Genomic DNA, 25,529 nt, shown 5'->3' on the forward strand with positions numbered 1-25,529 from the left:
AGTTTTTTGTGAAATATACGTGTCCTAATAGTGTTTTAAGCAACATGTGACACATATATGACTGTCAACATCTCATAGAAATGTGTTTGGGTGTTTCGTGACCCTTTAAATATCAACCCATCCAAAACCCCAGAAATGAAGGCCAAACAGAACGACACACAATTGGATCAGTTTACATCACTACCTTTAATTTAGGCTACATCAGGAACACATGACAGCTCACGTACATGTAAGATCTCAGAATGGGACGGTGTGCAGATGTGCTGTGATATGTGTTGCCCTCAATGTAGTTCACTAAGAGTCCGTTGCGTACATAAAACTATATTCAATAGACATTAACTGACAGTGCATTTTTCAAGTTGGCTGTCTGTGAGATCCGAACAGAAGAGACTCTGAGAGCAGGGTTCGCGTGAAGGGAAGGGGCTGTACATCAGCGGCGGGACGTTTACCACAGGTGCGTCTCTCGAATCTCTGCGATCACCTGACTGGCTTTCTGCAAGGCCTGTGGGTGGAAGAGAGGTTTGGAAATATTTGCAATATTCCTTTATATGATAAAATATACCCTTAAAACTGCAATAATTTTAAATACTTTTTAATTCACAGCTGAGTAACATTAACCCTACTGTTAATAAATTATAACTAAATAAAAATTATTTAATTAATACCACTTAATATTACTGTAAAGGTTACCCTGAAGGTTAAAGGTTTTTCTTTAATTAAGGTTTAGTAATATATGACAATTTATTAATTAAATATAAATTATGATTAATAACAAATCTATTTAGAAAAAAAAAATACACGATATAAATAAACGATTTAAGTTACAATTAATTATTATAGTAAAATTAGGTAATATATTTATAGTTACTGTAATAATTACTTATAACAATATTTAAAAAATAAATGTTATAGAAATTATTTAACATGAAGTAATACATAATTAGTATTACTAAATTAATATTGATACAAAGGCTACAATAAATTATAATAACATTATTGTGAAGGCTATTAATATGCATTATTGTGTCTATTACTAATTATATGACCATTTTTCACAACTGTTATAAACATTTAACATTAATTATTAGCAGTTAATCATCAGAGGTATTAAATAAAATAATTATGAGTTACATATTCACAATTATTTTAATATTAATACAATATTGTCTGTATTATTACTTTTATAACAGTTATTAAATATTATCTTAAATGCATTAAATTATTGCGACGTCATAGAATTACTAGTAGAATCAAAAATTTATAATTAATATAGAGAGATATGACTTGCAATACAAGTTATGACACAACTGCACATAAGAGCCCATATGCTGTATTTTTGCTCCTTAAGACACTCATGTTGTATTTTTCTACATTAAAATGTTAATATATTGCATTTTGAAACTACATTATATCAGTGCATTGTACATCAGCCTTTTTTTCACAAACATTCAAATGTTTCAAAGCACAACAAAAGCAGTGCATTGGTTAAGTAAGCTTTTTTTACATTTAGACACATTCATATGTTATGTTTTAAACTGCATAACAATTATGGATGCAATAATTACAGATTTTTTTTGTACAATTATATAGTCTGAAGAATAATCATGGTTTCACGGTTATCACATCTAATGTAAATTTAAGCTTTATATTAGGTAAGTATTTAAATGAACTGTTGTTATCGTGTGCGTTCATACATACATAATCATTTTAATAATTTTTAATAATTCGTCTAACATTTGTTTTGTTTACTACAGAAACGCAGCGTTAAGAAGCCATTACGATTAAAGATCCAAATGTTTTCAGTTGCTCGCGCCACTCACTTATTGTCAGATGACTCGCACAACTGCGCAGATTCAGCCGTTTTTCGACTGAACTAAATTCAGTTTTGATGTCTTGGTCACACTATTTGGAGGGCCGGAACAAATTGCCTTGCGGGTCAAGTTCGGCCTGCAGGCCGCCAATTAAATAGCCCTGATGTATAATAAATATATATTATACAATTGATTATTACAGTAATCACAAGTAATATAATTATATTAATTCTAATAATCATTTTTAAAAATATAAGAATATTATACCAATTAGGTATCATTCTTTTACAGATTCTTCTGCGCATCCTACAAGCAAAAATAATATTTAATTAACATTAATAGAGGCTAATTATTAAACAATTCAACATGCATAAAAACCTACATTTTATTGCATGTTTATTATTATTTAACCCTTTCACACGTACGATCACACTGGTATGATCAGCCTTGGATGGTCCCTGAAACGTACGATCACACTGGTGTGATAAGAATGTTCAGAGCACACGTCATCAACTGCTAAAATTCTAATCTGACTATCCGTGATGAGGCACAGAAAGAGGTGCACAGTGCTTGTCATAAATAACAATTTATCTATGCTTTCAAACGAATAACATTTATTTTTGGTTTCAGACATTCAAATACACATAACTACAAGCAAAACATACCATTTGGGGTTTGTAAAATCCACACTGATGTCTATGGAGACGGCAATAATAATTTTTTTTCAATATAACTGGACGTAAGATACACACTGTTTATGTTACTAAAATATTTTCTATATTCCTCTCCCGAATAAACAGTTACTTACCTTCATGTATTTCGGAAAAAAATTATAAATAAACAGAACGTAAATACAGCAGGTCAGGTCTCTTCTGCGGTTTTTGCCTGAAGGGATACAGCTGTGATCGGAAGTTTACTAGAAGTATTTATATTATTTAATAAATTACGCATTAATGCATCGCTACCCCTACCTCAGTTCTAAACTCAACTCTCACGGTAATGTAAAAACATTATTTGTTGTACAGTGTCACAAAAATATACTGCTATACTGACGCAAGTATTCTCAGCTGTATCCCATCTACACTACACTGCACTGCAGGAGAGGGTGATGTCTAGATGGGATACAGCTGAGGAAACTCATTTTTGTGACACTGTACAACAAATCATATTTTTACATTACTTTAAGGGTTGGGTGCTAATAAATTAATGCATAATTTAATGAATAAAAAAAACAAAACATTACTGATGCTTTGCTTCTTAGACTTTACACACCTGAAACTTGTCTATAGCACTTATTCACTGCTGCTCTTATAGTTGTGTAAATTGCTTCCTTGTCCTCATTTGTAAATCGCTTTGGATAAAAGCATCTGACTAAATCTAATTGTAAATGTAAATGAATAATGTAAATACTAATTTCAGATCGCACCTTTATCCCCTCTAGGAACAACCGCGGCGCTTATTACCCGTCATATAACAAATAAGATCATTATTAAGCTGTTTAAAAGTCAAAATATATGTTCTACAACATATTTTAGATGAAATTTACAACATTTTTTGTAAATTTCACAATACAATTAGAACATTACACACGTGAAAGGGTTAAATAAATAATGATTATTAACGTCACCTTGAGCATATCAGCGGCTTCGTTGCGGCGTTGAGCCATGTCCTCAGACTCAGTGAGCAGGTCGTCCAGCAGGGCAGGTTTATAAAGCTGTCCCACCAGCTCGCTCTGTAAGCTGTCCTTCACGTGGTTCACCAAAAAGTGCATTACAGCCTTTGGTACACTGTAACAGCACACGGAAACAGCATCAGGACTCTGCTTAAAACACCAAAACCAGAAACTCTTTGACATGGTTTTCTACATACCTGTCCTGGATGTTTTTCCGAACAATGAGGAAATAAGACTTGATGAGCCTCTCAATGACCTCACAGTCCCTCTGTTCACGGGCAGACAGCTTTCGGGCGACCGGCACAGGCTGGAGAGAGGTCACACGGAATCAACACCAACTCACTGTCAGCAAACACTCACTCATAAAAATGAGGTTTGCTGTTTGTTCAAACTACTTATTGAAAATAAGCTGAGAAAACAGTTTTTGAGTTTTTTTTTTTGAGAGGACAACTAAATAGTTTTGTGTTCAATCCACTTAGACTTGTACAAACAATTAAGTTAACTTAATTCCTTCATGTTGTCCCAACTCAAATCGATTGGAGTGGAACCCAGCATTTTTTTTTTTGTGTTTTAAAGGTACAGTGTGTAAATTGTCATCATCTAGTAGTGAGGTTGTGAATTGCAACCAATGGTTCAGTCCAACATTATTTGGTTCAGTCCATGGTTATTTGTTGAGCAAAATAATATCTAAAAGTATCAACTTTGATACCAATTAATACTGTCATTTTAATAACGTCCATTTCCTGAGCATGATTTGAGCAAGGTTTTTTTTTTTTTTAATTTTTTTATAATTTTTTAAGGGGTTTTCACCTTTAATTGGAAAGGACAGTGGAGGATACAGACAGGAAGGTATTGGGAGAACAGAGAGTGGAAGGGTCGGCAAAGGACTTCGAGCCGGGAATCGAACTCGGGTCACCATGAGCACCATGGTGCTATATGTCAGCACACTTAACCACTAGGTTATTGGCGCCGACGATTTGAGCATGTTGAGCACGTTCTTAAACACTGATGATTGGCCATTATGTTCACATGCTCAACAGATTTGACTGTGATTGGCTCTGAAGTTACAGATACATGGAGAATGAAGCATTTGAAAGCCACATCTATCAGCTTAATGTCTATGAGCAGATGTATGAAATCCGCTGATGGATCAGCTGATAGACGTTGCTTTCAAATCCTTCAGTGCTTACGTATATTTTCAGTATTGATTGCCAAGTCAATACCTTTGACAACCCTAATCTCACATTTGACAAATTTTTACTTATCCTCTCTTCATTGTGCATTAGGGTTGTCACGATACTAAAATTAGATTAGATTAGATTAGATTAGATTAGATTCAACTTTATTGTCATTACACATGTACAAGTACAAGGCAACGAAATGCAGTTTAGGTCTAACCAGCAGTGCAATAGCAGCAAGTGCAGGATACAGGTATAAGTTATAAAGTGCAGTTATAGAAAAACTATGGTGATATTTACAGATGGATGTACTATCAACATTATATACAGGTTGTATTAGCTATGAACAGAGATTTGCATAAATGAATATATGTACATGATGCTATTTATAATCAGGAGTGGCAGATAGATAAACATAATTACAAATTACAAATGTCCATGTGCTGTGGGTATGTACAGTTCAAGTAAATGAATCAGTGCAATGAATATGTGCAAACTTTAAATGTGCAAATGTTAAATAGTGCAGTGATTGTGAGGAGTATAAGTTAGAGGAGTGTGGGGGGTGTATTGGGGGGGCAAAAGAGTCAGTGAGGGGCAGAGTTCAAAAGGAAGACAGCTCTGGGGAAAAAGCTGTTCCTCAGTCTGCTGGTTTTTGTCCGGGGGAGCCTGAAGCGCCTGCCGGAAGGCAGGAGAGAAAACAGTCTGTGAGCAGGGTGAGAGGTGTCCTTAAGAATACTGCGTGCTCGGCGCAGACAGTGTTTCTTCTGGATGTCCTCAATGGCTGGCAGTGTAGTCCCTGTGATGCGTTGGGCAGTTTTCACCACCCGCTGCAGTGCCTTACGCTCAGCAACAGAGCAGCTTCCATACCAGACTGTGACGCAGTTGGTCAGGATGCTTTCTATTGTGCAGCGGTAGAAGTTCACCAGGACGGCTGATGAAAGCTGGTTCTTCTTAAGTTGCCTCAAGAAGAATAGGCGCTGGTGAGCCTTCTTGACCAGGCTGGAGGTGTTGGTGGTCCAGGAAAGGTCCTTTGAGATGTGGGTCCCCAGGAACTTGAAGGATGAGACAGGCTCAACGACCATCCCATTAATGTGGATGGGATCATGCGAGCCTGTTCGTCCCTTCCTTAAGTCCACAATGAGCTCCTTGGTCTTGTTGGTGTTAAGGAGCAGATTATTGTCGGTGCACCAAGTGGCCAGATGCTGTATCTCCTCCCTGTAGGCAGTCTCATCATTATTGCTGATTAGACCAATCACTGTGGTGTCATCTGCAAATTTGATGATGGTGTTGGATCTGTTCACAGGCCTACAGTCGATGGTAAAAAGGGAGTAGAGGAAGGGGCTCAGCACGCAGCCCTGTGGTACACCAGTGTTGAGTGTGATGGTGGTGGAGCAGATGTGGCCTGATCTAACATTCTGAGGTCTGTTAGTCAGAAAGTCCATAACCCAGTTGCAGAGAGACGTGTCGATATCCAGGTCTCTGAGTTTGATCAGTAGCTTAGAGGGTATGACAGTGTTGAATGCTGAGCTGAAGTCAACAAACAGCATTCGTGCATAAGTGTTTTTATTGTCCAGGTGAGTGAGTACAGAGTGCAGTGCTATGGAGACGGCATCTTCTGTGCTCCTGTTGCCACGGTAGGCAAACTGATGTGGGTCCAGTGTGGATGGCAGAGAGTCTTTCAGATGTGCCAGGACCAACCGCTCGAAGCACTTCATGATGATGGGTGTGAGTGCTACAGGGCGGTAGTCATTCAGGCATGTTGGGCTGGAGTGTTTGGGCACCGGCACAATAGAGGTGGTTTTAAAGCATGTTGGCACAGTTGCTAGGTTAAGCGACAGGTTGAAAATGTCTGTGAACACCCCAGCGAGCTGTTCTGCACATGCTTTGAGGACGCGCCCAGGAATACCGTCTGGTCCAGCAGCCTTACGCACATTGATCCGACTCAGTGCAGTGTAGACTTCTGAGGAGGTGAGTGTGATAGGTGAGTGGTCGGTTGAGGTAGTGTTCCTGGTGTAGGGTTCTGTATTGTCTCTTTCAAAGCGGGCATAAAAGTCATTTAGCTCGTTCAGGAAGTAGACATTTGTGGCTGTGGGTGTGGACTGGCTGGGTTTGTAGTTGCTGATGGCCTGGATGCCCTGCCACATGCGCCGAGGATCAGAGTTGGAAAAGTGCTCCTCTAGCTTTAGCTTGTAGCAGTGCTTGGCCTTTTTGATGCCCCTCTTCAGATTAGCCCTGGAAGTGCTGTAGGCCTGTGCATCCCCTGATCTGAATGCAGTGTTGCGTGCCTTCAGCATGAGGCGCACCTCCTTGTTCATCCATGGCTTTTGATTTGGGTATGTGGTGATCTGTTTCTGGGTTGTAACACTGTCTATGGTGGTGTTGATATATTCCAGAACAGAGGAAGTGTAACTGTCAATGTCTGTGTGAGAGCCACATGTGGCCTGGAAAGCAAACATACTCCAGTCTGTGTGTTCAAACCTGTCCTGGAGTGTGGAGTCCACCCCCGCTGGCCACACTTTGATGGTCCTTACTGATGGCTTCACACGGTTGACGATGGGTGAGTATTTGGGGGTGAGAAACAAACAAAGGTGATCTGATTGACCCAAGTGGGGGAGGGGGGGTCACAGCATATGCTTCAGCCATGTTTGTGTAAACTTGGTCTAAAGTTTTGTTTCCCCTTGTGTGGCAGAAAATGTTCTGATGGAATTTGGGGAGCACTGTCTTTAAGTTTGAGTGATTAAAATCCCCCGCAACAATAAAAGCAGCCTCCGGGTGAGCAGTCTGTTGTTTGCTGATGGCTGCATGAAGTTCATTTATAGCAAGCTTGGCATCAGCGTCGGGAGGGATATAAGCAGCAGTTATTATGGTGGAGGTGAACTCCCGTGGCAGATAAAACGGTCTACATTTAACCATTAGAAATTCCAGGTTAACAGAGCAATGTCTCCCAACGACGACAGAGTTTGTGCACCAAGCTTTGTTAATATAAATGCATAATCCTCCGCCTCTGGTCTTACCGGAGTCATCCGCCGTTCTGTCTGCTCGGAATGTTTGATGCTCCGTTAGCGATATAGCGTTGTCTGGTATCCCGCTGTTTAGCCATGTTTCTGTGAAAATCATGACATTACAGTTCCATAATCTTTTGCTGTGGTTGATGCGCAGTCGAATCTCATCCATTTTGTTCACCAGTGACCGTACATTGGCGAGAAAGATGCTGGGTAAAGAGAGCCGGTGTGGTGTTAGCTTTAGCTTAGCTCTTAGCCCGCCGCGCTTCCCCCGTCTTTGTTTACGTTCTCTGCGCCGCCTTCGAGCACTTCCGCCCGGCCGTGTAGGGCTGTGAGTCCCGGGTGTTCTGGCGATCTCAGGGATGAGTCGAAGATTGTTAATAAAACTGTCCGGAGTGCACAAACCAATATCCAAGATGTCCTGTCGGGTGTACGATGTAAAGGCACTGCTGTTCTGTACGAACAGACCCGAAATGAGCAGGAATAATACCGCAAAATTGCAGAAACTGGAGAGACTAATCGGTACTGACATTTTAAAAACGTTCATTTCCAGCGAACATTTAATCGCTGTGAAGCATGTTCTTAAACAGCGCTGATTTGCCATTCACGTGCTCAGCAGAAATGACTGTGATTGGCCATGAAGGTCATTACGGAGTGTAACCACAGGTACAGGGACACTGGAGCATTTCAAAGTCACATCGACCAAATGATTTGTCGACATAAGAGCGATAGGCTGATGAACTGCGGCTTTATAAACGCTCCAGTGTCCCTGTATCTGTGGTTACACTCAGTAAACAGTGATGAGTTCGGTGAAACAATGACCTTCACGGCCAATCACAGTCTTTTCTGTTAAGCACGTGAACACAATGTCAAATCAGCGCTGTTTAAGAACGTCCTCAACAGCGCTTAAATTTCCGCGGGAAATGGACGTCTTTAAAATTTCAAGTACCGATTGGTATTGAATTCCAGTATCGTGACAACCCTATTGTGCATATTCAACATGATAACAAATCTTACAATTAAATCTGCCTCTTAAGGACACACTAAGCCGATGCCAAACAGCTAGTGCCAGAAAAAGCCAACTGTGTCGTCGCTTTGCGTTGGCTTACCTCTGGATCAAAAAGCTGCCTGTGAACACACTAAATGGATGGCAGCCAACTAAACAAGAGTGCATGTTCTTGTGCCTTTGTGAGAGGATGTCTTTTCCGCATTAATAATCTAATAATCCATATTGTTTGCAAATATTTGAGAAATGTAGCAAAATTACAGCCAACCTCTTTGGGTTCCTTCTTAACTTGAATAGTTTACTTGCTACATCACTTCATTTTTTGATCTAGCACTCTGATTTGTGATGGAATAACCAATCAGAGTGCTGATTCAACATGCTGTATCTGACCAACTCAATCTAACGCAACAACGAGAGGGGACGTGTAGAACAAACTAAACCAACTAGCCAGATTGATGCTAAATGACTCCTGACAAACCCAATGGCTGACTGTCGGCTTGATGTGTCCAAGCCGGCCCTTAATACACCAAGCCAGAAAAGCAACAATGACAAAACAAAATCCTCTGTATGGAGCAGTTTTTCCATTTTGGGCTTCCATTTTGTGCTGGGTAGAAATACTGTGTCGCAACAACTGTCATGCAATGGTACTCATTTAAATGTCAATGTAAATGGACTGCAAGTATACAGATGTAGTCAGAATTATTATCCCTCTGGAATTATTAGCCTGCTGGTATATTTTTTCCCCAATTTCTGTTTAACGGAAAGAAGGTTTTTTCAACACATTTTTAAACATAATATTTTTAATAACTAATTTCTAATAGCTGATTCTTTTATCTTTGTCATGATGACAGTACACTCTCAGAAAAAAGGTACACGGAGGTACAAATGTTCATTAAGGAACAGTTTTGTACCTTTGTAAAAGTTGTACCTTAAATGGGTACAGAAAAGACCTCCTATGACACTGTTCTGTACCTTTTATGGTACAATTGAAATGAAGGTACACAATTGTTCTCATTAAAAAGGTACATAAGTGTTGGACAACTCCTTTATTTTTACAATATCTATAAAAATATTACTAGAAAGGCGAAGTGATTTTATGAATAATTTCCATATTAAAACAGGAATCATCATTTAAAAGCATATGTTTAAAGAAACTCATAAACATTCATTATTAAGTTCTATAAAACAAAACAACTGGTAAAACTGTAGGTATTGAAAACTAAACATTTAATGCAACTTTAATAAACATTTGTTAAGCATTTTCTGATGAATACTTTTTCATTATTGATATCCACACCTTTTGGAGTTTGCATTCCACTTTGCACGTGAACTGGCAAAAGTCCTGCATATTCAAAGTGTTCAAGCAGACATTTCAGTATTGTAAAAGTAAATAAACATTGTGCCAATCTCATTACATTACTTTTACATAATTCTATTTCTATTTTATTATTAAGAAAAATTAAATGAACTTTTAAGTGATTACAAAGGTATTGTGTGAAAATTAGAAAAAAAAAAGTTTTATATTGTACACAGGAGAATGGATTTCTGTAACATTTTTGTGAAAAGTGATGTCAAATGTTTAGCAAAAAATAAATCTTTTGATTTATGTTAAAGTATTTTATACTTTATTGTAATAGGAAAATATTGTAATAGGTGCATTTACACAAAAAAAAAAAAAAAAAAAAAAAAAAAAACATTGTTTAAAAATGTATCTGAAGTTTTATATTTACTGAAAATAAATTGACGCAGTTTGGATATAGCAAAATGCCTTTAAATAGTTCTTGAAGGAACACATTTGACACAGTTAAGGTACAAAGTGTCTTGTCACTGTAGTGGTACCTTCATGAATCAAATTTGTTGCTTTGGTGAAGGTACAATATTGTATTTGCAGGTTTTAAAAACAAAAAGGTACATTTTGGTTTTCCATGGTACAAATCATGTCCTTAAAAAGGTACAAACTGCAAAGGTACAAATTTGTTTCTTTGTCTTAAGGTACAATTCTGTTCCATAAAACGGTACTGCCCCAGTGACAAGAGTTTGTACCTTCTTTAGTACAATATTGTACCATTTTTTCTGAGAGTGTGGGCTACATAATATTTTACTAGATTTGTTTCAAGATATTAGCATTCAGCTTAAAGTGATATTTAAAGGCTTAACTAGGTTAATTAGGTAAGTTAGGGTAATTAGGCAAGTCATTGTGGAACGGTGGATTGTTCTGTAGACAGTCGAAAAATATTGCTTAAGAGGGCTAATAATATTTAAAAAATGCTTATAATCTAGCCGAAATAAAACAAATAGGGCTTTCTCCAGAAGAAAAAATATTGTAGGAAATACTGTGAAAATTTCCTTGCTCAGTTAAACATCATTTAGGAAATATTTCATAAAAGAGCTAATAATTCTGACTTCAACTGTATGTAGATAGAAAGCTGTGTATTTATTATATTAGGGAAACCTAGCAGAAACACTTGAAAGTTCACACACTAAGGTAGAAAAAAACATGTCACGACACCCATCCTTACCACATCGAGTAGGTTCACCGCGTGCCCCTTCTGAGGGCTGGCTGGGATGGAGCTTTGTAGTTTGGTCTTTTCCTCACCCTGGCCTTCATCTCCCTTTTTCAACATGCCTCTCCAGGTCCCCGTTCCTCCTTCCTGCTCCGCTTGAGCTCCTCCAGCCATCTGAGACACACAAACAAAAACAACACGACACTACTGAGCGCCCACTTGTGTTTTCTGTACCACGCCATGCAGTCCATTGGTGTTTTATGTATTCCTCTTAGAGGTAAAATATGTCAGACAGTCAAATAAATGATCTCAGCTCATGTAATTAATAGTTTAATCGCCATCAAAAGTGTAAAGACAGAATAAACTGAGAGCACATAGAGGATACATTTACGCTAGTGTGTAGAACACTTTCCAGTTTTTGGATCCTCAAATGTAGAGACTTTTGGAAATGCTTAAGACCTTGTTTTAATTTGAAAAACTTGCATTTAAGTGAAGATGGATCAAAACACTGGTTCTAATGTTTATAGTGAAACTTATTGAGCATGACTTGTACAGTTTCAGGAGAAGTGTCATATTTTGTTATATTTCTGCAAAAGAACTACTGAAATTCAAAACTGGTTTGTAGCATAACAAGAATACTGGGTTCTATTATTTCATGTTCACTGGATGAACAATTACTGTTAAATTAAACATGTACTAATGCTTTGTTTGATGGTATTTTTAATGTGATTTCATTGTTCATGTTGATAAAAAACATTAAGTAATGTAACCTTATGTACAATGTTAAACAGTTATTCGTGCTGTAGTATATACAGTGGTGTGAAAAAGTGTTTGCTCTCTTTCTGATTCCTTATTCTTATCTCGGCATGATGTCTAGCTTTTGAAGATCTTTTAGTATACTTCATTTTGTCAGAAAGTTCCTATTTAAGTGTTTCTTGATTGTGAACATGTGTTGTGTTATGTGAAATGCAGTAATCAGGCCTGAATGTAGCTAGAGAAATTGAATTCGGGTGCGATAGATTTATGTTTCCAGAGTTCTGTTTTAATGGGGTGCCAAAATCTTTTGCACACAGGACTATTTTATATTTTGTTTTCCCTTATTAATAAAAACTTAATTTCAAAACAGCTTGTGTTTACTTGTGTTATCTTTAACTAATATTTAAATTTGTTTGGAAATTTTCAACAGTATGTCTGATAATATTTTTTCTTCTGGAGAAAGTCTTATTTGTTTTATTTTGGCTAGAATAAAAGCAGTTGTTAATTTTTTAAAAACCATTTTAAGGTCAAAACTATTAGCCCCTTTAAGCTATATATTTTTTGATAGTCTACAGAACAAACTATCATTATACAATAACTTGACAAATTCCTTTTGTCTAGATAAAATAAATCAGTTATTAGAAATGAGTTATTAAAACTATTATGATTAGAAATGTGTTGAAAAAAATCTTCTCTCCATTAAACAAAAATTGGGGTACAATAAATATCTTTTGAGCTTATTTGATTCTAAATTAAAAACAATAACAATAACTTTTCACAATATAACAAGCAACATCTGCCGTATTTCTTAATAAATAAGTAACGATTATTGGTCACAAATCAACAGTAGGCTTTCATATCCTTAGTATTAAAGCACAGGGGTTGGCCGGTAACAAAAAAAAATTGTTTGGTTGTCAGTATAGTCGTCAAATTCTTAGAAACGATACTAGATAACACCAATACAACAGAAGTGACATATTTCACAGTGTATTCAATTTTCCAGACACATTAGTTCACACATAAAACACCAATTGTGGCCACAAACTGAAAAGACACAACTGCAAAAATCACACTTGCAGTTGCTGAGGGTCTTCAAATCAACCCAGCAAACACACAACAGAGGTTTGAGAAAGTCCTGATCAGTAAAACTGAAACTGCCCAGCAAAAGCGTGATCTGCTGTCAGTTTAGTGGTTGGTGATCATGCAGTTGGGGGTTATAAGAGTTTGATAGAAAATCAACTCCATGCTTTGCCCCGCCACACAGGGGGCGAAACACACCTTAGGGCCATCGCCCTCAGCAGACTGTTGATCAGTGGGCGACATTGACTGCCCACCAGGACCTTTTAAAGACTACAGAGAGACACAGGAAGACAAGAAACTAGTCAGCTAGAGAGGAAAGCAGAATATTTTAGACTAACTCTAAGAAAAAAGAAGGGGAAAAGTTGCAAGGTTTGATTTGTGAAATAAAAAACTAAATAGCAGAGGCGGGCAGTCACTTTTTTTCCTGTAAGAAAACACAACAATCAATATTAACTTAAATGTCATACCTTATCACGAGGCACAGCCGTAGGAAGCTCTCTCATTCGGTTACGTCTCTGCTCCTGTTATGAAAATCAATTTCACACTCTAAATATTTTTCATTTGGTACATTTTAGCGAAAACATCATTATGAAAATGTCTGTAAACCTCAATGTTGTTGTTCATGAGCCCACAAGCATCCGCAAAGTCTGGGTGTTTGGTGTTGATATAAGCCAACTCAATCGCCACAAGATTGTGAACCTGGAACAGAGTGCAAATGTGGCTTTGGAAAAGAAATATACGCACTTAAGCTGCTCAATAATGCTTCAAATTATAAAGAGAAAAAGACAAACCATCTCATTGGTGACTGGGAGCCTCTTCCTGAGCAGAGACGTGACCACTTCTACTATGGCATCATGGAGCTTTGGAAACCTAAGCAACTCCTAGTCAAATCAAAAGGAGAAAGTTATCTAAATATAGCTTTATGATCTCAGTATAGCCATTTAAAAAAAAAAAAAAAAAAAAAAAAAAAAAAAAAAAAAAAAAAATATATATATATATATATATATATATATATATATATATATATATATATATATATATATATATATATATATATATATATATATATATATATATATATATATATATATATATATATATATATATATATATATATATATATATATATATATATATATATATATATATATATATATATATATATATATATATATATTGCTACTATTTTACAACAATAATAGACCACAATACCTAAACAACAATGCAGATAAATATAATAATATTTTAACAGAACAAAAACAAATAAAATAGAAATGTTGATAAAGCCATATTAAAAATTAACACCCTATTGGTAAAATAAAACAATGCTGATAAAATTACAATGGTTTAAAAAAAACAAAGTCTGTCTATCTGTTCGTCCTTTCATTTATTTATGTATCCATCTATAATGTAGTAGCAGTGATAATAAAGCGGTATATTTACTAAAAAAATTAATTAAATAAAAAAAACTTTAATGTTGTTGCAACTATATAAAACTTATTACTAATAAAAACAACCTTAGAAAATTTAAACTGATAAACTTTATTAAAAACAATAACATTTGTAATAATAAACTCCGAAAAACTACAACAATGACAACTACAGTAACAGTACTAGTAGATAATAATAATAATAATAATAATAATAATAAGTAGAATTAATAAATATATGATTTTTTAAAAATCACAACAATGTTGATTTTTATATAATAATACTGATAATAATAATAATAACAACAATAAAGAAAACCTTTTTTATAGTTCTTGATGTAAACATCTTAACTGATGTGTAGGCCCACAAGGTCTCTGCGCGCACAGAAATCCACAGATTTTTAGCCCATCATTGAGTATTTATTTACTTGTGTAAATTTATATCTAATCAGTTTTTAAATTAATTTCAGTAATATTACTGACACACATTAAAATGTTCATAGGATTTATTTACAATACAGTTTGTCAAGTAATATTTTCTGTCTTTTAGTAGAGATATTATATGACAGACTTGCTTTGTTTACCAAATGAGTGGATCTAATGGGATTGAGATTGTAAATATTAAATAAAATTTAAAAAGTTATTATTTTTTATTTCATATATTACGTTTTTAGTTATGATACTCAAAAAACATTTCTGCAGGAATCCGCAGATTTTCTCAACAGAAATAGCAAAAAATGTCAGCAGATTCTGTCTGGCCCTACCAATGTGCTTCATAACAAGCCGTATAATTATAGCAGTTAGAAAACAAATTCTGTGAGGGGAAAAACAGAACGTTGAAGCACTTATTCAATGTGTGCAGTGTACCTGAGTGCTGTAGTTACTGCAGTGCTGAATGATCCTCTGCATCTCCTCGTGCACAAGCTCTACACAACGCAGACTGGGCTCCTCCAGACGCTTCACCTGCCTCTTCACCAGCAGCTCGAACGACACCTCAGGCACGAACAGAGCAGGACGTGGACCCTGAACAAACACAACAACTACATTACCATCAACACAAACTCTTGACACTGGCTTGACCTTGCAACCTAGAGCATTTGAAAGACTTGCTACTAATGTCCACCACAAGGCACCTTCAGGGATTCCATAGTATATAAGGCAGACGTTATCATAATATCTTTGACTTGTCTGTGTACATCTGAAATTGCTGGGCTCTGTTATCTTCCTATATGGTGTCACACAAGAGCCTTTTTAAGTCACTCTAATATTTAAAGGACTCTCAGAGGACTTGTGCTAAAATAGAAAGCTGCAGTCTTTCAGCTGATCATGGCACAATGCAGAGCACTGCAGAGTGCAGTCTATAGCTATGCTTCCATCTGCTTATTTTTGGATTAATCGCATCAGAAATGCTTGGAGACGCCAAGATGTGTATACATTTTGAAAACACGCTTTTTTTTATTGCCATTTTCAAAATGTATGCACATCTTGGCATCTCCATCAAGCATTTTTATGCGATAATGCAAAAATAAGTAGGTAGTAAAAATGAGTAGGATAAACTTTGATAAGAAAAATATGCACATAAACAACAATGGAAACACTTAACGAAAAAATAAATAAATCCACTATGTGATTTTGTTATTAGAGTGTTAATAATTTGTTATTATAAGAGTAATTTGTTATTATGTGATGATAAAAATGTGTGTGATGGGACACAAAAAGTATTTGAAATGTTGTTTTGGTCATTCAAAAATGCCCTAGACTTTTCAGTATCATTATTTTTATATTAATTTCCTCTAAAACTGTCTTGCGTCTAAACCCACCAAACGCAATCATGTGTTCAGTGGATGTCAGCATTGTCTTCTTAAGTGTAATAGACGAGCTAGAAAAAAAAAAAGCAAACAACTCAGGCAGTTTCTACTACCGCCGTTTTTCTTTTTGATATTTGGCGTAAGTTAATCAAAAGGTGACAATTTTTTTCTCTTTGACTCATTGGATGGAAATGGTGCTTTATTCGCAAATCTTTTATGTAATATTCAAGTTTTGTACATACATTTAGTGTGTGTGATGTCAGTGTGAGACTAGTAATGTCCTGAGAGAGAATAGAGATGTCTTGTGTTGTAATTTTTTTGTAAATTTAAGTTGTAATCTTTCTTTTGTGCAACCATAATTGCTGTTTTCAAAGTTTGATTACTTAGTTTTCCACAAGTTCAGGGGTTTTTGGTGAAGTGCCTTGGTTATTTAGTAAAACACTAGCATGGTACAGGCACAACAGAAATTCCCTTAAATTTTGAACTTTATTTCTTTAAGTAATGAAATAAAAATAAAAAATAAAATAAAATCTAATGTTAATAGACTAACGTTAAAAAAGGCACACTTATATGTTTGTATAAATGCATATTTTTCTCACCGTTTTGTCCTTCAGTCCACACTGAGACAGCATTTTTATGGCCTATATCCACTGAGAGGTACAGTACGGTATGGTATGGGTCGGAACAGGTCAACTTGATCAGGCTTGCGTTTCCACTGCCAAAAGGGTACCCTTTTGGTGGGGATGGTGTTCGTCAGAAAGTTTCAGACAATGTCATTTTTACTCGAGGAAATGTCACAGTAAAGCTGTACAGGTCGCTCACATATCATATGAGAAGCACTTCTCACAAAACCGATGCTTTATACACATGAATACTTGTCCATAAATGTTCATTACTAACCTTTCTATGAACATAATTTGATTATAACTGCAGATCAATGAATCAGTGCTACTGTAACGTCTGCAATTATATAAAATAAATAAATGCAACATATATGAAGTCATACAGACCCTTACAGTCACCAATATGCTACCACTTACAGAAAAACTACACACAACATACATTTAGTTCTTATTTGGGTTCAAAAACTACACGAAATATAGCCCACAGTCAGAGCAAACCTCTTATATGTGTCTTTAATCTTCAGCAGCACATGTAGCCTCTTGTTAGAAAGTAATTGCGTCATTCCGTGTTCGTAATAGTCCAAAAGGTGATGATAATAGTTAAACATGGCAGTTTGTTCATTTTTTATGTTGCAGAAAGCATCATTTGCTGCCATTTTTTAGACTTCTCCTTTATTTTTTCATGCTTCACTTTCACGTTTGTCCCTTTCTGAAAGGATCGGATATCAGACACGCTTCAATAATCACGCGCAGCTTATTAATATAAGCTAAAGAAGTTCATTATTTCAAATATAGACGCGCAGCAAGCTCTCTGGAGAAAGTGAAACCGCCTGCACTTTTAGATGACCTCGTAAAACAACAACAGGACACAGCAAATTTTGTTCTTCTTGGCTTTGTGGCTGTTCATCAAGACAATGACAAGGTTTGTTTGAACTCGGGTCAACCATGGCTTGTTATTATATGTATGTATTATTATGGTGTAATGTCTCGGCTATGTTTTTAAAAATGGCGCTTCCTTTGTTTTCATTCTCCTGCTTTTGCGAGTGACGCATCTCTGTAAACCAATAGCGTACAGCTATGCGTCTAGCTACACCTTTTGGTACCCTTTTTTTGTGCAAAGGGTGACCAAAAAGTGGTACGGTTCGCTTTTAGATACCCTTTTACAGTGGAAACAGCCATAAAAGCGTACCAAACCGCACCATACCGTACCACTCAGTAGAAGCGGGCCATGAGGAAATGAAAGCGTATCTTTGTGAAAATGCTGTCCAAAACGGATAAATCTGAAAACGCAGTTTTCATGTTGCAGTATGTACTATGAAAACGGATGCTTTCGAAAAAGATGACGCATTTTAGTCATGTGACCAATTCAGCTAACATGGTGGACGACACTGAAAAGCAGACGTTTTATGTGCTGTCCGTTTTGACCGCTTTATTAAAGATTGATGTCACACCCCAGTCACATGGGGCATCAGTTTCAATGGTTTCCCTCACTTTGAATGGGTGACGTCAATCATTGCCAAACTGAATAGTGGATTCGTCGGCGCCGCCGGAAAAAAAAAGTTGCTTGCTACAGAAGTTGGGAATTTCTCACGCTCGATTCACACGGGCTTCAGCGTCAACACTTGACGGGGGGCGTGTCTGATGTTGGGGCTTACGTGACTGTCATAGCAGCGTTAGCCAATGAAATTAGACTGTAATAGGCTACTTTTTGAGCTGGGGTATTTGCATAAAGCGATCTGATTAGCTGATGCTTCCGTTGGCACTTGAAAAGTTCTGCAGGGAGCAACACCACAGAAGTGCCACCAATGGATCCACAATTCAGTTCGGCAACGCTTCATGACACCCATTCAAAGTGAATGGGAAGCCTTTGACGCCGACAACTCGTGTGAATGGGGTGTCAGCTTTTTAAGCACTAACTGAAGCATCAGCCAATCAGATTGCTTTATGCAAATACACCAGCATAGACAGTAGCGGATTGCAAACTAATTTCACTGGCTGATGCTGCTATGACAATAGTGTCAGCCCCAACTTCAGACACGCCCTCCGTCAAGCATTGATGCTGAAGCCCCATGTGAATCCATATTGCCTCTCTTCAAAGAACACAAAATGTTTTCTGAGAGTTATTGTTCAACGGCAGGAGACGACAGTTGCAGCATTTTAAATAGACAGAAAGTGAATAAATACCAGGGGGATATGATGCAGGTAAAAGTGTCTCACGTCTGTGTGTACATGAACAAAAGCCGTTACTGTCATTTTAGTGTGGATGATGAGAAAAATGAAAAACAAAATGAGCATTTTTAGATGAAAACGCCGTTTCAAAATTTATTCAGATTAGTGTAGATGTGTAGACGTCTAATTTTTATCACCACTGTAGGAGATAAAAAAAAATATATAAATATATATATATATATATATATATATATATATATATATATATATATATATATATATATATATATATATATATATATATATATATATATATCAGTACACAACCTACCGTAGCGTTCCTAATAGCTGTAAGCACATCTATAGTTGTTAGTCCACCAAGAGGGTCGACCGATTCCAGTGTCCTACCAAACGTCTCATGGAAAATATAACAAATTCTGGCTCCACCACACCTGAAAAAATAGCACCCGTGGTTAGCACTAGCTGTACTAACACACTTCATATCAAATAGTTTTAACTCAGTAGCTGAAAGAAAAGGAAAACTAACAGTTCAGCGGTTTCAATGTATTTGGCCGTTCCTTCAATAGTGTTACAATACTCTGTGGCGAACTTTGTGATGAGCTGCAGCAGTGTGGCACTCATGTCCTCCACCGGCTCTCCATAACTGCTGAGCAGAGACTGATACTGGGCTGACAGAACGTTGATACGGGTCTTCAGCTCAGGTAAACAGTCCCTTATGTGATGCATCAATAACCTGAAGGAAAGAACAGGAGTTTAGTAGTGTAAATGCATGAGCTCGTCACCACTAAAAAGAGATGCTTCGGATGTAAACTTCCACCTGTTCAATGTTCTGGCCAGATATTTAGTCCCGTTTCTGTTGGCGAGGGAAGGGTATTTCTTCTGCAGGAAACCATGTTCATCACGAATAGAGTCTGCCACACTTTTCTTATTATTGATGTCCAGCTGACTCCTATATTGAGACATTTTGTCAGATTTAATACAAAAAAGATCTCCTTGTATGCAAGTTTATTCATTAAAATAATTTATTATATATTAAAATGTGTGCACATAATGTGTGTGCATGTGTTACATGTGTATTACATGTGTGTGCATAATGCAGTTTTGAATAACCTGTTACAATCTGTGTGTGCATTCTTTTTAAATATTAAAAAAGTAAAATTTTATACAACAGTTCTGTCTGGTTCTTGAATCTGATTGGCTAATAGCCATGCGATATTAAGGTAATATCAGCACTCTTACAGCCTCTGCACCCTTGTGTATTACTCTGCCCACAAGAGTGGCAAGCAGAGGACTACAGTTTGACAAATATTGCTGCTGTTGGACAACATAATGTACCTTTGAGGCTTTTTTAGGCAAGAATGAACTTGTTTAGATTGCAATTACGCAGTTTATTTACACAGATAGTGCCTATATTAATTATTCATAATTTTGGCCAGCCTCCTATACTGAGCAGAGCAAAAATGGTTGACGTTCTGCCACAAGATGGCGACAGAGAGTGCATTCTAAATCCTTATTTGAAGAAAAACAGCCTTTTTTCAGCGTACGTTTCAAACTAAAGCTGAACAAATCATTATTAAACAGGTAAGTGGGTAAGTGACATTCAATATCTTTTTTTTGTATGTTGTGTATATATATATATAAATATATATATATATATATATATATATATATATATATATAGACACACATACATACACACTGTATTTTTGTAATATTCCATTAATATACATTATTGTACTATTAACAAATTTTGTATCAATATTTAATATAATTGTATTATATATAAATTTTTTTATCATATATTAAAGTATTAAATGTAATATTAAACATATTTAAATAGTATCAGAGCGTATCCTGAGACATCTGCTGTACGTCCCTTATCTATATCCATCGTTTATAATTTTTCCATTTATACTAGATTTACATTATATTTTATAATACATATGAACTGATAATATGTGAAAAGTAATAAAAATATATATGCTATTTATTACTAGAATTTAATTACTGTCATCTGTTAATATGTAATAATTTAACATATTTATAATATTGAAAACAATTATAGTTCTTTTTTTTTTTACCTGTTGACCACTCCAATCAGTCCTAGTTTGACAGGAATGACTCTGCCCATCAGTACATCCATTGCGTCAGTTCCGGCATCCATCAGATCTAGTTTAGTCACCACAGCCAGCGTTCTGCGACCTAACAGTACAAAATGGAAAAAGTGCAGCGTTTCAAAGAAAATCTGCATCACACAGCTATGCGAAAAAAACCATCACATTGCACAAACAAAAAGACACAGACATTGTGTGCAAAAATTATGCAGCAAAAGAAGTGTAAATGTGCTGACCATCTGGATCCACCTCACGGGCTACTTTCAGGGCTTCAGACGTGGCCATGTCTGTGTTGGCCGCAGTGACTGCTAAAATGATGCTGTTTGGATTGCTGATGTATTTTAGGATCAGTTCACGAATCTGCAACTCAATGTCTTTGGGCTGGTCTCCCACCGGGACCTGAACGTGAATATATCAGTGTCAGCATCAAAAAATGCTCAAAATGAATATTCAAACAAGCAAGGTTACACTATTGAATAAAAGACCTTTGTGATGCCGGGCAGATCCACCAGCGTGAGGTTGACAACATGTGGAGAGAAGATTTTCAGGTGTATGGGCTCATCACTGATGCCCTAAGAAAAAAATGACAAGAGGGATTTAAGATATTCTGTTTGGTTGAAATGCAGAGCTTAAAAAAAAGAAAACAGTAACACTGTTTTGATTTTTAATGCTGCTAAAAAGAGTCACATTTCTTCCCAGCGGCTGTATTTATTTGAGCAAAAACAAAGCAAAAACATTAATATTTTACCAACTTAAAATAATAGTTTTCTATTTTAATAAATTTTAAAACATAATTCAGAACATAATAATGCGGTGATGACAAAGATGAAATTTCAACATCATTATCATTCCAGTCTTTAGAGTCATTTGTTATGATAACATATTTCTATTTTTCTGAATCCTTAATGAATGCTAATCTTTTATGTTTTTTGGATTATATACAGGGTGCGAATTACAGGGGTGTTTTGGGGGGACTGACCCACCCAAATTAACGCTTGATACCCCCTGGAGGAGGTCAAAACATGATGTGTGTGGTAGGGTTGGGCGATGTCATTCAATTTGGCATCGTACGATGTGTAATGCAAAACATCGCGATAGACATTGGCATCATCGTAGGTGGCGGTGAATTAATTATTTATGAATAATTAATCAGTTCATAATGAATTAATGATTTTTACCCTACCGTTTCAACTATCTGACCCACATGGTCTTTGTTTTACCCATAACCAAATCATAAACAAATAAAGATAAGTTACGCACAAATTACCACCTGTCAATCACTTTTTCAGTGTCGTTATAATGGTGTTGACAAACTTGGTTGGTAAAAAAAATGCACAACCAACAGGAACCAACCAACAGTATCTGAGGTTTTCGCAAAAATGACTAAGTACAAGCGTGAAAGCAAAAGATTGAAGATCTTAACGTGAATAGACGTTACCTGACAGATTTAAAAGATCGAAGAGTCATTAGATGGAGACAAGATTAATCAAATATCACGTTTAACAACTAGAGTGAGATGAGATCCAGCGGTACGTACATCAGACGAGCACTGCTCTCTGGGGTTTTGTGCTCAAAGCACCTGCTGACTGCCTGGAGCTCAGATGTGTGCGTATGCTAGATGCTTGACAGAGTGTGTGTGTGGTCACGAGATGTGCGTTTTCAGCGTTATAGTGTGGAAAAAGGGCTTTTCAGAAATGCTAGATCAAACACCAGTGTGGACGTGGATCGTTTTCATTAGTTTCATTTTAAAACTTGGACAAATTAGTGTAAACGGGGCCTAAGTGTATTTTTAACGAGCGGGTTGGTGGTGCGACGGGGGCGGGGCGGAGGATTGCAATGCCGGCTCAGCATTGTGATGTCTATCGGCCATTGGCAATGAACGATGGCATCTTCTATCGACCCAACCATAGTATGGGAGGGTCAGTTCTTTAATACTGAGAAATATTTCACTCTGTATTTTAAATTCTAATGTTAATAATTAAAATAATAGTCGGCGCAATAGCCTAGTGGTTAGCGCACTGACATATGGTGCAGTAGCACTTCAGGGCATCCCGAGCTCGAGGACATTTCCCGTCCCTATACACACATACACATACACTCTGCAATAGGACCAATCAGCGCAGGATAACATCACACCAAGGAGGGGTTTGGAATCAAATGAATCGCTGAACGAATCATATGGGAGTTGTTGGGATAATTATGTAAAAATAAAAGCATGTTATAAGACATTGAACATGTTTTTTGACCTTGCATGCATATCAGACCGTTGTTGGAGTAAAATATGACCCTTTTTAATGCATAATAGGGGCTCTTTAATGTTATAATACTCAAAATAATTAATATACATTACAATCATTTATAATCTGTACATACATATGTATATACACATGTTGTTTTGAAAAGTAGTGTACACTACATACAGTACAGAGTGCAAAAAACATCAGATGACTTTGTACCTTGTTATTGCCAGAAACTCTTTCTGTTTCATTTTCAATTTCTTGCCTGATTTCATCAAAATCTGTGTAGATCTGAAAGACAGAGACACAGTATTAACATTTGGTAAACATCAATAACATGAGATTAACAGAATGCCAAATTTCTCAAACAAACCATGAATTACAAATAACTATTTAAAAGGAGTTTATTGAGTTTGAGTTAGGAGTGGGTGATGTTAAAAGAATTTTTTTGCAAATCAGATAATCTCTGATGTTAACAGCTCACAAGACCAGAGCAAGCATCACTCTCACAACAGTGACTAATAATAGATGTGTGCGAACTGTAAAATATTTGACATTATGTATGGGTGCACATGTGTGAATATCAAATCAAATTACTTTTATTGTCACATCATCAGCAGCATGTGTGCTGTGATGAGTGAAAAGCTTAGATGCTGGCTCCAGACAGTGCAAAATACAGACAGTGCAAAATACAACAACATACAATAGCATACTCCCAAAAAAACAGGACAATGTAAAATTGGCAGTGTTGACAGCGATTAATACAATTTAAATAAACTAATTATGAAAGTTAAGGACACAGTCATTAAGTCAGTATTTCTGTAACAAAGATTATCGATACCACTTTGTTCGTTCCTGATGTGAAACTGGACATGTTTGGTGATTAGATTAACAGTTTTTGGAGCCGATCACACCGAACGCGCTTTTATGTTCCAATTTTACTGCCTTTTTTGTTGACAAGAAAAAAAGAAGCGCGGTGCGCCTTTTATGCCGCTGAATAAGGACTGAATAAGCGATTGAATAAGCTGCATATTGTGCGAGAGTGTTGCTGTTGATACTAATATAATGTCAAAATTAATAATATTGTGATATTCAAGATTTGCGATTCATACAGCTGGATATCTCCAAACAGCAACGGCAAGTCTCTCCTCCATCTTCAAAAGTCTTCATAGTTGTCTTGACAACACAAACGCTGCTGTCACCTCAACAGAAACCCCGTCTAGGCTTTCATTTGATTGGAGAATGAAAAAGACTAATGTAATGCAATTTTTCCACTCAGAGTTGACTTTTTTCAACTGCGAGTGCACAGAGCTTAACAGCTAAAACGCAAGACGTGCAGGGCGCATAAGCAGTGTGCACAACGCTCACGGCCGTTAGTAAATCATTCCAAAAAGGCACCTCTCAATGCAAAAAGCATATTCGGTGTGATCAGCACCTTAAGGCTGGTTTATACTTCTGCGTCGAATGATCAGCGTGACCCATGGCACCTGCCTTGTGCCTAGCAGTGCATTTCTACTTCTGTCCTCTGCAATAACACTTCCAAAAAGCTAGCTGGCAGTAGGATTTTATGTTCGTCTGTGTCGAGTTTCTTCGCTGGGGTTTTTTTTTTTTTTCCTGAATGCTACCTTAACGTACAAGTAGCCAAAACTCGCTTACTCAGAGGCAGGAACCAGCAGACGTACAACAACATTAATGGAGCTCCTTCATAGGACTCGACACTTGTAAACAATCGCTCCATTGGGCTCGCAGCTCTCAGCACCGGCCACACTGGTCATCGCTACCAAGCCGACCAATCACAGAGCCTGCGGTACACGTCGTTGCGACTTGTTGTTAAATTTTTCGTGAGGTGCGCGTCAGTGTCACCATCAGCCACAGCGAGGGCTATGTGACCGTGCGGAGGCTGCGCCAGACCATCTGCGTGCACTTGACTCAGAAGTATAAATCTGCCTTTAGGATGCTTAAACGAAGCCTTAATCTCTGCTCTGCTAACTTCTGATTCTAAAACGTTTGTGTGACATGTTTTGATATTTGTACTAGAAACAAGACAAAAACTGTTAAGAAATATGTATAGATTTCTAGTTACACATATTCATTTTTTTATTTTTTTTTTGTATACAT

The 25,529-nt window shown here is 36.7% G+C and overlaps 1 protein-coding gene across 4 annotated transcripts in view; it reads right to left on the reverse strand.

The window, feature by feature from the left end:
* Nucleotides 1–167: 167 nt before the first annotated feature.
* The window catches only part of dnm1l (dynamin 1-like), a 35,228-nt gene continuing 9,866 nt past the window's right edge, over nt 168–25,529 (reverse strand). For 2 of the 4 annotated variants that reach the window (XM_056451695.1, XM_056451694.1), the window contains 16 exons: nt 23,631–23,702; nt 21,660–21,746; nt 21,411–21,573; nt 21,142–21,262; nt 19,878–20,009; nt 19,587–19,793; nt 19,371–19,491; nt 15,307–15,462; nt 13,801–13,890; nt 13,616–13,708; nt 13,477–13,530; nt 13,208–13,279; nt 11,189–11,347; nt 3,681–3,790; nt 3,439–3,598; nt 168–502 (listed from right to left, as the gene is read on the reverse strand). In XM_056451695.1, coding sequence (XP_056307670.1) covers nt 446–502; nt 3,439–3,598; nt 3,681–3,790; nt 11,189–11,347; nt 13,208–13,279; nt 13,477–13,530; nt 13,616–13,708; nt 13,801–13,890; nt 15,307–15,462; nt 19,371–19,491; nt 19,587–19,793; nt 19,878–20,009; nt 21,142–21,262; nt 21,411–21,573; nt 21,660–21,746; nt 23,631–23,702 — 1,854 coding nt within the window. In that variant the 3' untranslated portion in view covers nt 168–445. The remainder of the gene's footprint in view (nt 503–3,438; nt 3,599–3,680; nt 3,791–11,188; nt 11,348–13,207; nt 13,280–13,476; nt 13,531–13,615; nt 13,709–13,800; nt 13,891–15,306; nt 15,463–19,370; nt 19,492–19,586; nt 19,794–19,877; nt 20,010–21,141; nt 21,263–21,410; nt 21,574–21,659; nt 21,747–23,630; nt 23,703–25,529) is intronic. The other 2 variants (XM_056451697.1, XM_056451696.1) reach the window with 1 other exon arrangement.

Source organism: Danio aesculapii, chromosome 25 (genome assembly GCF_903798145.1).
Source record: "Danio aesculapii chromosome 25, fDanAes4.1, whole genome shotgun sequence".
Classification (NCBI taxonomy): Eukaryota; Metazoa; Chordata; class Actinopteri; order Cypriniformes; family Danionidae; genus Danio; species Danio aesculapii.